The sequence below is a fragment of the Echeneis naucrates genome, chromosome 15, assembly GCF_900963305.1.
Source record: "Echeneis naucrates chromosome 15, fEcheNa1.1, whole genome shotgun sequence".
NCBI classification, from domain to species: domain Eukaryota; kingdom Metazoa; phylum Chordata; class Actinopteri; order Carangiformes; family Echeneidae; genus Echeneis; species Echeneis naucrates.
Window position 1 is genome coordinate 16,527,465 of NC_042525.1, and position 15,074 is coordinate 16,542,538.

The following is a 15,074-nucleotide window of genomic DNA, read 5'->3' on the forward strand; positions in this document are numbered from 1 at the left end:
GCATGCTTGCGTGTGGATGTGTGCGCATGTTTGTGTCTAAGTATGAGGAGACGGACTTCAGGAAGAAGAGAGGATTATCGACACACAGCTAATCTCTTTATTCCACTCAAATCTACATCGACTCAAAAATGCAAACATACAGACACAGACACACACACACACACACACGATAAGTGCATGATCATCTTCCCACATGATATAAGTCCAGGAAATCCACCAACCTCCACAACCATATAGCCTACATGTGCCTACTCTCTAATACGACACGTGAGAGGGTTTCCTGTATCTCTATTGTGTCAGGAGATGTGTCACAAATAAACTGTTCAATCATTTTTTAATAAGTAATAATTAAGTAATAATTTTACAATGGCTCTGTGATCCATTTTCACAGCATTGGCTGACTTTGGGAAAGGATCTTGGTTTGGGTTCGACTAAGTACATCGTCATTGGAGTGTCTAATCTTCTATATACACACTTAGCATGAATTAGGGTTTTTTATGAAAATAAATAAATAAATAAATAAAAGATGTGACTGGAAAGAAGTTAAACCCTTCACCCAACATTATGTGGCCCCATTCATCCACCCTGGCCTCTTCCTTATGTGGATATTGTCCCCATTTATATATAATCACCCCTCTGTCCTACTTGTTTCTATAATAATCACTAGATGGCTTCATGTGAACAAGCACATAATATTTTTTCTGAGGACATTGATGGTGTCTGATATGACCTTTGGATGTCACATATCAGTAAAACAGAACTATGGTTCACAATAAGCTACTTGTGCAAACAAGGTTGTTTTTAATGGGAGGACAATCTCAACTGGCAAAGATAACACACATTCATGCATTTACATTTCTCCATAAACCAAAGTTTAGTAGCTCCCTTGAGCATAGCCTTGGGTCTAGTATAAGTCAAAGCCCAAATCAATGCGATCCTACATTTTCTATAATACTGCAAAATGGTAACTTTCATTTCCTAAAGACATTGAAAAACTATTTCAGGATTTGTAAAATCACTGCAATAATCCTTTTAGTTTGTTTGCGACACATGACAAACACTGTTGTAGTTGTCTAAATATGACATGGGAGATTTTATCAGTTTGATATAGAGATTATGGCTGGCTTTAGTCCTCACAAAATAACAATTACAATTTAAGTGAATTTATATGATTCTTACTGACTAGACAGCATGTAGAAAAAATTCGGGTTTTTTTGGTTTTTTTTTTTTTTTTTTGCCATGGTTAATGTGAGTAGAGCTGGGTAAAGTTGCCCCACCATCATGGTGCCAAACCTTGGCAGGGTGGTAGACCGTAGTGTATGTGAGAGACTGTGTCATGGCATATTTTATAAGGGCAGTCTCACAGCCATAATGGAATTATTTTTTCCAGGGTGAGAGGATTTTGCAATCTGCAAACACATTTCATTAAATTGTCTGTATGCAACTTACAAACACAGACACACACTGACAGGCCCCCAGTTCAGTCCCTATCTGCCTGGGGACCCCACATGACTAAGACTGTCCCTGTGCTTTGACACCTCAGACTTCATGCTGATCCTGTTTAGGTGAATGAGATTAGAGCTATACTGGGTCACTGCATCAGACACCACTAATTGCATAGGTTTTTATCAAATTTAAAAATATGCACCGACGCACAAGCACCACCTCACCCACACTCAGCAGACAGAAGAAAATCAACCTTCTCTAGCACTGAGAAAGTACAGATGATGTATCATCACTCACACTAATAATCAGCCTCCAGTCGTATTGTCTGAAGACATTCACAGCACATGTACGGATGCCCATTTGCACTCATACACATCCAAACTCTACCTTTTATGAATTTTAACACACAGCACACACTCATCAAATATCTCTATGGGGGCCTTTCACTGACTACATTCATTTTCATAACACCTACACAAGACCAATGCTGGAGCCATTGGGTTGATAAGGACTTTTCCCAGTGGGCCATGACACAAAATGACTTACAAAGAGTGAGAGAGAGAGAGAGAGAGAGATGTTGAGTGGTTGTGTAAGCTACATAAACTACAATAAGTGCCACTTAGTGTGACATTAGACCAGAAGCACCTCAGAGCAGAACAGATTATCACCCAGCATGGTGTTGAAAAGCTGAATCAAAGTTGCAAAGGAACAAGGTTGCCATATATACACAAGTCAATAAAGCACAATGGAGCCACATCCATCAGCAGAAATTAGCAATTAATCAAAGTAGCAAGCGCAACATTTACAGTTTACCACTGATTATAAAGCTGACAGAAACTTAGCTGAAGTTGTCATACCTTTTCGAGCAAAACAGACATGCAATATTAAGTCACTCACATCTCAAGAAGACAAGTCAGTTCTGGGGCCCTTTAATAGCTCCTGGGATCTCCATCAAGGCAGAGGCAGACCAGTACGGGCTTCAAGGTCTCTGTGTGACTGAAATGAGAAAGAAAGCAGATTAATGGAGTTGACTCATATGCACTGACGAGCACACATACATGTAGAAGCATGTACCTGCAACCAGACTGGACATAAACAGAACACCATTTATCTTCATACTCTTCAGATCTTATTACATCATTCCATAGATAGCTGCTTGCTTCTTTTTAATTATTTAACATTGTGTTTACAGAAACATTTTAAACACAAAGCAAACAGCAGTAGGCTGTTTTGAACACACTTGACATGAATAGTTTTTATGGTGGGGGGGCGGGGTTATATGAAAAAAATTGAAGGATGTGGCTGGAAAGCAGTTAAATGCTTCATTTAGTGAGAAACAGAAACAGAAACAGAAAAATGTGTTTAGGACCTCCAGCTCCCACTGAGTCCACTTCAAAAGTTTTATAACATCTAATCTCAAATCGTATTTACAGAATTTTATTACAGTAAGTCAAAGCACGTGAAGAAATACATTAAACTCTAGACATTTCTTTTTCTGTATGTCCAGCTCTACTATCCAGTTTTTATTCTTACCGTAAGTTTTCTTACAGCTTCTAAGTTGTCTCCAGATGGTTCTGGTGGCCCAGCCTGAGTCACAAGTCTTAGACTGGTTTTTATTTTCACTCTGCCTCTTAATATCCTTCTTTGCCTCTGAATATCCATTGAGAGGGGACCCTCTGTTAATATATTCCATCAAAAGAAAGGGCTATGAACTCTAACGTTGCACAGCAGAAAACATTTTTAAAGTTTTGTTTTTTGGTTTGGTCTTCTTTCCTTTTTTATATTAATCCACACAACCAACCAAGATTGAGATTGTGCTTTAAACATCAGCCGTGTCTTTAAACAGGAAATATTCCAATCTTTGTATTAATTATCCAAATTTTATTTACATTTCATTTTGTTTCGTCTCCAGTGTCTTAAACAAATTTTTCTGCTATCTGAATGGTCCCTAAGTCTTCAGAGTGCTGCAGCTGCAGCATCCTATTGTGTCCTCATGGTGCCCCCTCCTGGATCAAGAGTGTAATCATAATACTCAGCGTAAGTAGCACTGTTTGTGGTAGCTGACTAGTTTAAAAATAAAGACTTTGCTGATTGGTATTAAGCCCAGTATTTATACAAACTGGATTTAATATCCTTCACTAATGTACATTGTACATATAATGACTTATTTGCAAGTATATAAAAATAACTGTTCAATGGAGGCTGATAAGCATTTCTACTTCCATACTATACAACTCTCTCACTCCAATATAGTTATAAATAATAATTCCTACATGTTTACGCCAGTCCAGTATGACTTATCCTCATTCTTAGGATGCAGAGTAGGATACTGCTGGTGCATTTGGTGTATTTGAGGGTGCCTGAATCTGTAAAAAATCTGGACTTGTGTTAGCCCGAAATGCTTCATTGCAAAGAACTAAGTTAAAAACACACCGGTAATATCTGAGTGTGACAAAAAAAAAAAAAAAAACACACAAAAACAAAACACAAATGGTAAACAAAGCAGTGGACCAAAAATAGAATGCATATTGCAAGACAAATTTTTTTTTTCTCTCTCTAACCTTCTGGGCTGATGCTGGCTGGAGGCTTTGAATCATGGGATGACACTTCACAGACTGTGGATTTCCTCTTGTCTGTCTTACTGTTTATTTCCCTCTGTCTGCTGTCTTGGCTGATGACCTCTGACTGTGCAGTGTCTGGTCAGTGCAAATCATCACTCATGATGTCACATGGTCCTGGAAGTTCAAAGGTCAAACTCTGACCTCACAGGGAACCTCGAAGCGTCTGGAAGTCAAACACAAGCTGATCAACCAGAGGCCAATTTGAGGGGATCAGATGTTACCACTGAGTTTGTCTGAGGCCTGAGGGCAGAAACACAGCACCCAGGGTTCAGGGGATTTTCTCAAATGTTTAAACTGTGCTATTGTTACTAAGTAATATTGGTTTTGTCCAGCGTAAGTGAAGATTTGGACTACATTGATGTTCTTATTTGATTCGCTTTTAGCTGTTGAAGTATCTATAATAATAAACAATTACTATTATACAAAAAAATCCACAGCATGTGCTCTATCATGGCCATTACATTGATGCAAGATGCCTCTCATGTTCAGTCATTGTACATAAGGTCTTAGATTCTTAGTAAAGAGCGAAGAACAAAATCAAAACTCCTCTCAGTATGGTCTACACCTTTAATTACAAGTTTAAAAATAAAGAAATCATTAACAATGTCACAAAAAAACTAAATGTTATCAACTTTATAAAGAAAGATGACATTTCTTATATTGGATTCTAATGAAGTGCCAATGTTCCTAATTAAATTAAACAGAAAGAAAGAATGAGCCCAAACCAAAATCATTCATTCTGAGAAACAGAACACAAGAAACATGTTGAGTTGAATTTATTTTATTCTGTAGGCACTTTCCTTTCACACAATGAAAATAGTGAAAAAACTAAGAAAATCAGCATATCCTTTTCATCATTATGTTCTTCACTTTTTTGAAAAGAAAAAATTTAATATCTGGATGTCTAAGATACACCGACACTGTTTCACAGTATTTACGAGCTTCTAAAAGCAGCAAGCAGTTTGACCTCAAAGCCAGTTTAAGTGGAGTCCCACCTCCTGAAGAGCAGCCAGAGATCTGTAAAATCCATACCGAAATGCACTATACATGGACAACTAATAGAACAGAGAGCAGAAGATGGATAAGGAAAATTTTAATAAATAAGTCTCTGTTTCAACAACCATCCACCCTGCTGAGATGTCAATGAGCCTGATGTCATATCCCTGTGGGATCTGAGAGCTGTAACACTGATCTTCTAAAACTCCATTAAGATTTATATTATTATCATTAACAAGTTTATTTATTTCTTGCATTGCTGGAAATATAAAGGCTTCATGGTCAGATAAACTGTTCCAATGAGATAAAACAAATATGAAAATCAAATTGATTAGTGGACGTGACATGCACCAGCCAATCATTTATGTGCAGTTGATATATTTTAATGTTTTATTGAACTGGACTAGAATCTGCAGCATGCAATATACCAGCAGGAAGAAAAGTGGGGAGTAAAGGGAGAGTCAAGGACAGACATGTATGTGAATATAGGTAGCTTTTAGTGTGTTAGTGCTACAGAGTGGGAATGGGAAGGAAAGAGAGAATGTACAGGAGGTGATATTTCAGAGACAGAGAGGTTTTTCTCAGTCCTTCAGGAGCTCTTGCCTTCAAAGTAGTTCTGTTCGATACGTCTGCAGAACGATAACAAGTTGCTGTAGCTCTTGATCCTCTCTGCCAGCTCAGTGCTGGTCAGTCTGGTTGTTAGTATAGTGAAAAGGTGACCAAACACCAATGCATCCAGCTCTGTAGGCCTAAGGCACAAACACAGACACACAGTGTACATTTCCGCTGCTATAAATCATGTAATTCTAGATTTGCTTCAATTTTAGTTAGAAAGCCTCTTGTTTGGACTTTCATGGCAAATAAAAGTCAGCTCAACAATAGTATTTCATTTCAAACATTTTCATCAGAATGTACCAAACACCAACTAAAATTTATCACATACTGTCAAAACTCAACTCAGTAATCATACTGACTGAGAAACATCATGACTCCAGCCTCTTCTTTGACTCAGTTTCAATGCACAAAGAGAACCACTGAACTGAGACCGCTTATAATAAAAAAATCTAATCAAATTAAATTACGTTTATTTATACAGTGCCAAATCATAACAGAGTTACATCAAGGCACTTTACACATAGAGCAGGTCTAGACCAAACTCTTTATAAAATAATTTAAAGAGACCCAATATGATATCAATTAATGTTTTACAGACTTTGGCTCCTTTTCTCAACATTTGTTTAAAGTACTGTTAAGAAGAACGTCATTCAGATTACTAAGAAGCCATTAGAGTATTACACCACAAGGTGGTGCTAAAGCAAAACCTGTGTTCAGATGCTTCTGAACATTTTGTGTATTCTTGGGCTCCTTTAGGGTCAGATGCATCAAACAACTAAACAACATACTGATGAAGTGCTGGAGTATCTCCTATCACTAAGCCTCCCTAATGCTGTTTCTTTATTCGATTGCTATGACAGACTGAAAAAAGCCCTGACACATTAAACAGGAATTAGTCAGACAAATACATACTGTTTATTAAAGAAGTATGGTTGTGTTCCCAGCCTCTGGGAGAGAGCCTGGCAGCACTGACTCACATCTTCATAAACCTGAAAAACATAAGTGGACAAAATGTTTGTGGATTTTCTGTCAAATTTTTGACACTACAAAAACAAAAATATCTTGTGGAAAAAAAAAACAACATAAAGCCTCCCAGGTGTATTCAAACCTGTTCCAGGGTTTTCCCTCCCCAGCCAATGGCATTCATCTTCCTCCGGACCTCCCACTGTTTCTGATAGGCCAGGATGTTATTTAGAGGCCACGAGTAAGGACTGCTGTATCGGGGGCGAGAAATCTGCACAAAACACATATGTGCGATTAAAGGGCAACAGATCATGACTGTTAAAATGATTGTTATCCAAAGGGCGAGTCTACACACCTCAGCAGCTGTAGCGTCATCACACCACTGGATATACAGCTGTGGAGGCAAAGAACCAAAATAATCCAGATATACTGATATTGTGTGGAACAGTGCTGAGGTTCTCGTGACTATATTATTGTTTCAGCTGCATGTTGTGTAGCAGTCTGTGTTTGTACCTCAGCAGTAAGCAGCATGTTGTTGACCAGCTCCATGTACGCCTTCATTTCAGCTCTTTGAACATCATCCAAACCATCGCTCAGTGAATGACCCTAAAAAAAAACAAAACAAAAATAGGTTTTCGTCCACACTTGGATGAATCCAAATGCATAAAAGGACAAACATCTGCCTGAGAGTGAAAATTACAAATGAAATGAAATCAAATTTATTTTTATAGTGCCAAATCATAAAGTTACATCATGGCAATTTACATGAAGAGCGAGTCTAGACCAAACTCTTTATAAAATTATTTAAATGGACCCAACAGATCGCCCAATGAGCAAGCACTTGACAACAGTGGCAAGGAAAAACTTCCTTTAAGAGGCAGAAACCTCGGGCAGAACCAGAACCAGTTGAGAGCGAGAGAGTGAGAGACAGAGAGAGAGAGATATTGGACCAGCAGGCGTTGCAGGAACATGGGATGGCAATGAGTCACCACATGCAGGCTGAGGACAGGGAGAGAGAGGAGAGGAGAGGAGCTGGGAGAGACAGAGACTTCGGGAGAACAAACACACAAGAAATTAGCAGGCAGTGATAAATCCAACAGCAGCATCAGTGTCACTTTCACCTTAGCTTTGGTGAATTGTACAATTGGCCCAAGCTCTGACACCACTTGGTTCCCTACATGAATAAAGGGAATCCTCCCTAAACACATTAAAACAGACAGAGAAAGGGAGAGCAAAGGAGGTCATTAATACACATCAGACCCACATACAGTGAGAAACACAGAAAACACTGGATTTAAACACTGGATTCAAATTCAAAACAATTAACAGGCAATGGTATCTTAGCCAGCATGTACATGTTTACATTTTGACACAGCCCACAGTAGCAAACCACAAAGACATTGCGTTTATTGCATCACAATAAAGCAACAACAGAGATAAGCAACTTTTGTACAAACCAGAAGGTGACATGTATTCAGCATTTGCTTTGCAAACCACCTGCACTGGTAAACAGCACATCCTGAGGTAGGCCTGTACAGAAGAGACATGAAATAAGGTCAATCTAACATGAAACAGTTAACTGAGGCTGACTCAGTGGAAGGGAAATGAGATGATGATGATACTATTGATGATCCATTAGTCGTTTATAAATAGCAAAAAGTGATGGAAAGGCATCATGCATGAAGAAACAAGCATCCAGAAAAAGAATGATTGACACACACAATGTGTGCAATAGATTTAGGTGTCTCAGGGGTTTAGACTCTCATTCACAGAGAAGCATCAGAGAGGTGACTCATTTCAATGAAATTCACTCTGCAATTCGACCTTATCATCAAGGAGTCCGTCTTGGATCACATGAAAAGACAGAAGACACACGGAGACAGACCAACTCCACAAAGGATCTAAGGCAGGTTCTCCAAAATGCTCGGGAAAAACCTACCTGCCAAGTACCTTGAGAAACTGGAGGAATGGTGCTGTTTTAAAGGCAAAGTGTTGTCACAGCCAGTACTCATTTCATTTGAACACACACTGAGAACCCCAAAAAAAACAAAATTTCACCTGAACAGCAAGAGATGAGGCACAGTCTGACAGCAGAATCTGATCATCTGTTGAAAAAATAAAAATAAAATAATAAATACATAAAGGCAGCACAGTGGCATAGTGGTTATCACTGTTGCCCCACAATATAAGATGGTTGCAGGTTCAGTTCCTGGCCTGGGGCCTTTCTGTGTGGGGTTTGCATGTTCTCCCTGTGCCTGCGTGGGTTTCCTCCAGGTACTGGAGGTGGATTCCTCCCACCATCCAAAGACATCATGTTTGGGTTAATTGGTGACTCTAAATTGTCCATAGCTCCGAGTGTGAGTGGTCTCTGTCTCTGGCTCTATGTTTGCCCTGTGACAGATTGAACCCTCGCCCAACGTGAGCTGGGATTGGCTCCAGCAGACCCCAGTAGAAGATTAATGAATGAATGAATTAATTCATAAATGCATGACTGAAATCTAATGTAAACAGAGCATATTCACACTGCTTCTCCATGTCACACAAACTCTGACTTACCCTTGAGTGGTTGGTACAAGGTTGCATTTTCAGGCCACGGCTCAGCAGCTGTCAATGTCAAAAACAGACACACACACAGACACAAAAAGATAAGGTCATAGCTTAGTCTTCTACATTCTCACTTTATTTATGTTTACCCGATTCTGATTTAGTTGACTTCACTGTAAACTATTGCCATAATGTAGTGTAACGTTAATATAAATAGAGAACCAGTCACATTACTGAATATTCTCATATGTGACCTGTCAGATATTAGATGTATTATGAATATTAGTACATATAAAGCATTCACAGTAGAGGCTGAGCTCTCAGCAACGGTCAGGTGTTGGTGCAGAAAAGACAGCACCCACTGGTGGCAGGAAAAGTCCCATTAAATTCTATAAAAACCGCGTCACATCCACCGCTGCTCCTCTCGATGGCGTCGGTGGTTGACTTTAAAATCATTCAACGCCATTTCGCAGCAATAAATTGTGTTTTTCTGACTAAACACACGCCTGACATCGACATGAACCCACCCGGACTTCCCCTTTTAATCCACTGTGATCCCTCGGGTTCGTATTTCTAACATGAGCCTTTATATCAGACGCATTGTTTGGTTGGTCCCATCTTTGACAAATGTTAGCAGCATTCGCTTGGTGGCTAACGGGAGCTAAATAAAGAAAATCAGGACGTTTTACCTGCCATCTGCGACACGAAGGCCTCCGCTGCAAGAGACATGGCGCTACTATGGTTACCTCACAAATATGAAACGACAACGATGAGACCTGGCGTCAATTCAAATGCATGCACGTTTAAGGGCAAGTGCTTGTTCTGCTGTCACCGACTGGTCCGCCAGTGGTTACTGCCCCACCGGAAACTGTTCCTCCGACTTTCAGTTCCGGAGCCGGAGATTGCTGCAGTTGTGTGGTTATTAGCCGTCTCTTTTGACTCTGTGTCAAAGAATCGTACATATGTTTTCTCTAGTCTGCAATACATACACAGTATAAGCAAAAGTACACGGTGCTCTTTTTTACATTCCCAACAACTGGGCCTTTTATACTTTGTGCATTTTGTAGTATGTGTTTTCGTTATTATTGGTTCCTAGAACTGCTTCAGGGCATTTTAAATCTCGTGCATCACAATTGTGTCTACCCAGACACAATTATTCAGTTTTGGTTATTGTTCCAAAAAGAAGAATTGTCCCGTTTGTATGATCTAATTTCAGTGCTCTCTAGAGATCCTCATCCATGGCCCTCTCTCTTTCAGGCTGCAGTGCATGGGACAACCAGACGAGGGCATCCCTGCTTCACCGCATACGGATTGGAGGACGAAAGGTTAGTTCGGCATGCAGTTGCCCACATGCATACAACCCTCACTGACCAGCATGTAGGCTGCACCTTATGCACTATAGATTTAGCGGCATGTACGCGGATATATTCATTCATTCATCTTCTGCTACTTGTCCTTTTCCGGGTCACGTCGGGTGCTGGAGCCAATTCCAGCTCACATTGGGCGGTACAAGCTGGACAGGTCGCCAGTCATCAGCGCTGTTGATATGTTTGCCTAGATTTAAGGACAAAATGTGTAATCTGGTGCACAGTACGACATCAGTGTCTTCATCTCCAGACGTTAGGTTTGGCAGTGTTTGGTGGTTTGTTGTGGTCTTAGGGATTTTCCATTTAGTTTAATCTTGAATTTACTTGAATGGTGAATATCATTTGATCTTTTGTTGGGCCCACTGCTCAGCTCCGTGGTTTATCCCAACTATGTGATAGACACGGTTAGACGGCTCCGTTGTGCCTTTCCTGCAAATTAGACTCCGTCTCGACCGGAAGCCTCCGATTAATGACTCTGGTTGTTCACTCACTCACATACTCTCTCTCTCTCTCACACACACACACACACACACACACAGAGAGAGATAGCGAGAGAGAGAGGGAGAGAGAGAGTAATGGATAAAGAGGATTTTATCACATATACTGCGTTGTCCCCGTGTGCTGTGCCTAAAAAGCGCATAGAAGTAATAAAAAACCGAGACAACACCTCAGGTGGTATCAAACTCTGCTGGCGTCCCAGTTTTGACTAAACAGCGGCTTAACTCTTCAAAATAATTATGAGACAGCTGCGTCCAACGCCGAATCTCCAAGGCTACTATATCTGCCTGCACAGACAGCGCTAAAGAAAACGGTGACTAATTAAGATATGTTCAGGATCACGGTTTATCTGCGGAACAATTCTGTGCACATTTTAAATCCCCCCATGGGGAAAAATGCTCACATTTCAGAAGCACCTCGGTTGAGAAATCACGGACTGGATATTTGTATTTGTCTTGGCTGACCTCAAGAGGCTTAACGCTCAGTTAAAAATGACTGCTACAAATACGTTTATGACACAAATGATGACTCAATTGGAGTGTGTTCTATTCATTATCTTTCGCACAGGATGAGCAGGGCAATTTATTGGCAGGGAATTGAAGAAAATAATCTTTTCTTGCGTGTCGATTTGATATTTTTGCTTCAGCTAAAGGTCAGTAACCCCTCACTCTCCATCATATCCGCGGCTTAAATACTGTGTGTGTTTCTGTGTGTATAGGAAAACGATTCCCACTTTGCATTTGCAATTTAAAACAATTTTAATTTTTATCAAAAAATGTCACAATTTTTTTAACAAGTTTTTCATTTAAAAAAAATGTATATAATACCACATAACGCAGATGATGCTACAAAGAATAAAATGTGCTTCTAAATAATACAAATAAAAATAAGTACTGGCGTAGGCTAACATAGAAATCGATAGCATATAACACTGGAATCAAAGAAAGAAAGTTTTCTTTGAAAAACAACATTATGGAGATTATTTTAAACCTCTCGGTACTTGAATCAAACAACCCCTACAGAAAGTAATTTTCGTTAAAACCCTGTAACCCTGAGAAAATGTGTTGAATCGACCGCCACTATCATACATTTAAGCTGTATGTACAATTGAACAGTTTTAATTATTGTTTATTTCTCGTGCATACAAATGTGTAACTTCTTCCATATAATAAAGTTCATTATATCGGCATATGGCTAATTCTCCTACTTTTTTTTTTTCTTTTTGGGGGGCGGGGTTGATCTACGTACAAAATAAAAGCTAAAACCATTCTACTGGACAGCCGAGAGCAATTTGGTGTTTACTGTCCTCTTTTAATGTATTTTCACCTTTTACGCTTCAGTCTGTGGAAACAACATTTTGGTAATGTGCATATTCATAAGTTAGACAATTTCATCTTTTAGGTAGCTATTATAAAACCCTGTATTATGTTGACCCTGTAGGGAAAAAACAAACAAACAAAAATGAAACCCTGTTTTCACCAAAAGACACAATATGTCCTCGTTCACTGCAGGCAGGTAGAGTTTGCCAAGACTGCAATAAATTACAGGCACCATGCTTTAGCGCCTTTAACACAGGCTGTCTAAACATGAAACATTTCTCTAATTGCCCCAGAGATGTCAGACCGTCTATAGCCTTATAAATGACATAAATCTAAGAACAGCTGTAAAGATTAAACGATTAATCGATTTGGAGCTAGACAGGAAATATTAGGCAATTTCACCCACTATGATATCCCAATCAATTCCTCGTTCTGTACCGGAAAAATTCGTTCTCAGCCTCTTATATTATAAAGTGTCTGCTTATATATCACATTATCGTGGATTTCTATGGGATTTGAATCAAATCCCATCTGAAAAAGACACCTCGGCCACTTTCTGGCATTTCATAGACCAAACGATTAATTGAGGAAAGAATCGGCAGATGGAGGGGAAGAATGAACTTAAAAAAAATATATATATAGAATCATCCATTGCAGCCCTTAATGTCAGACTCAATGAAACAAGTCTACCTCTGCACAAACAGACATATTTGTTCAAAACAATAAGGAGACAAAAAAATACTTGAAAGTAATACTGGGTCCTTTTTGCTGGTCTGTGTGGATCATTTTAAAGCAGTTGAGAGTTTTCTCAGGACCGCAGTTACCCTGGATCGATCCACCAACGTGAGTTTTGGAGGTTGAAGGTGCGATCATGCTGCCTCTGTGGGCCACACTGCTGCCACCGTCACACAGTTATCACCGCCTTCACCGGCCTGTCGCTGCCGCCGCTACTGCTGCTGCTGCTGCTGTTGTTGTTGTCCGTTGTCTTCTTGTTTTTGCTCCGTCCTTTAGTGTTGGGCAGCTTGTTGTCCTTCTTCCAGCGCATGCGCCGGTTCTGGAACCACACCTTCACCTGCCGCTCAGACAGGCAGAGCGCGTGAGCCACCTCCACGCGGCGGCGGCGCGTGAGGTATCGGCTGAAGTGGAACTCCTTCTCGAGCTCCAGGACCTGCTGGCGCGTGTAGGCCGTCCTCAACCGCTTTGGCTCCGGTCCCACGTGGTTTGGATTCACTTTAGAAACCATGAAAACAAACAAAATATTAAGATTTCAATACAGATAACACGTTTACTTTTACTGACCTCATTTAATTTATTAGAATTTGAAAAATAGTATTGTATTGCCTTTTTTGAGCCATGAAGTCTGGCGTTTTAAAATCTATTGTTGAGAATTATTGAGAGGTAATTTAATAATCCGTATTTGCGGTCGGCCGGGAGGAGATCCAAGAAATAATCTTTACTTTTAACTTGCAGCTTGTTGTTCACCCACACAAGTTAATATGCACACACACACACACACACACACACACACACATACACACACACACACACACTCGCACAAACAGACTCTGGCAGGGTCATAAAACTTTATTGTGGTTGTAATTCTCCCTGACTCTCACTGAGATCGTAAATAACTCGACAACAAAAAGCGGTGCTCACAAATGGACAAAACACCAGATAGAAAGAGAAAGACAGAGGGAGAGAGAGAATCAGGAGAGGTTCCGGCAGATAAAAATATAAACAACGGAATCAGACACAGTGAAATGATGAGAAATGGAACGAGAGAGCGGAGAAGAGATGGAGAGGTGTAAATCCTCAGGATATCTCACCGTGAGCAACGTGCACTTTCTTCATCCACGGGTAGACAACAATAGGCGGCTTGTCCTTGCCCTGGTAGGCCGTTTTCCTCTGCACCTGAGCGGACTTTGCACAGGTCATCCAGGCCTGGCACTGCAGGTCACCCACCGGGAACCTCTCCTTCCCGGGGCCGTCTGTCTCTCTGTAGCCGGGGAAGGTGGCACCTTGGTGCAGCGGGTGTTCCTCTCCATCCTCCCGGTGATGCCCCTGCAAAGAGTGTTGATAGCCGCTTTGTTGTGGTGTGTAAGGAGGCGGAGGGGGCTGCAGAGGCTGATAGCCCCCTCCATAACTACCACTGTCCTGGGGGTTGTTATAATACCCCCCTTGATCACTAAAATTACTGTAATCTTCTTCACAAGGCGGGAACTGCGGCTCAGCATATTTACAGCTCACCACGTAGGACTCCATGATTGATTTATAGCGAGGCTAGTAGGAGAATACTAATTTTTCTTTCTCTCCCCTCTCTCTGTCTCTTTTTCCCCCTCTGGCATCAAGCCATCCTGCGGCTGTCAAATAGACGGACGGCCGCGCGGGCCACGTGACCCTGCGGCCAGCCAATGGGAGGCGGCACTTCGGCTTGTTTATGTCAGACGTAATGGGATAATTCGAGGGAAAAATGTTCATTATGGGGCTAATGAAGATTTGGGATGGGGATATGGTCAAGAATAGATGTCTTCGGACTTTGAAAAATAAGGTCAAGATTCGTAAAGACTGCTGGTGCCATGTGGAGTGGGATTTAAAAAAAAAAAATCATCTATCTATCCATCCATCCATCCATCCACCCCCACCCTCACACCTATTGAAGATGCTCGGTCTCTGGATTTATGACTTTTAGCTGACTGACTTTTACC

At 40.6% G+C, this 15,074-nt stretch overlaps 3 protein-coding genes across 4 annotated transcripts in view; all 3 read right to left on the bottom strand.

Annotated features, from left to right (window-relative positions):
- cdh5 (cadherin 5) overlaps positions 1-2,360 on the bottom strand; it is a 59,020-nt gene extending 56,660 nt beyond the window's left edge. The window contains exon 1 of the mRNA XM_029521192.1: positions 2,344-2,360. The gene's annotated coding sequence lies outside the window, so the exon portion shown is untranslated. The remainder of the gene's footprint in view (positions 1-2,343) is intronic.
- Positions 2,361-4,832: 2,472 nt separating this feature from the next.
- mtx2 (metaxin 2) lies at positions 4,833-10,022 on the bottom strand. Of its 2 annotated transcripts, none has more exons than XM_029521335.1 (10): positions 9,875-10,022; positions 9,198-9,245; positions 8,700-8,746; positions 8,099-8,171; positions 7,763-7,839; positions 7,155-7,247; positions 6,997-7,035; positions 6,787-6,843; positions 6,591-6,667; positions 4,833-5,812 (listed from the first exon to the last, which is right to left on the bottom strand). In XM_029521335.1, the coding sequence occupies exons 1-10, from the start codon at positions 9,912-9,914 to the stop codon at positions 5,653-5,655; spliced, it is 711 nt and encodes a 236-aa protein (XP_029377195.1). In that variant the 5' UTR covers positions 9,915-10,022; the 3' UTR covers positions 4,833-5,652. The 2 variants fall into 2 exon arrangements, with proteins under 2 accessions (XP_029377195.1, XP_029377194.1); XM_029521334.1 differs by having other exon boundaries at positions 6,787-6,912; positions 9,875-9,914.
- Positions 10,023-12,214: 2,192 nt separating this feature from the next.
- LOC115055488 (homeobox protein Hox-D4b-like) lies at positions 12,215-14,667 on the bottom strand. Its single transcript, XM_029521336.1, has 2 exons — positions 14,196-14,667; positions 12,215-13,599 (listed from the first exon to the last, which is right to left on the bottom strand). The coding sequence occupies exons 1-2, from the start codon at positions 14,629-14,631 to the stop codon at positions 13,274-13,276; spliced, it is 762 nt and encodes a 253-aa protein (XP_029377196.1). The 5' UTR covers positions 14,632-14,667; the 3' UTR covers positions 12,215-13,273.
- Positions 14,668-15,074: the final 407 nt, after the last annotated feature.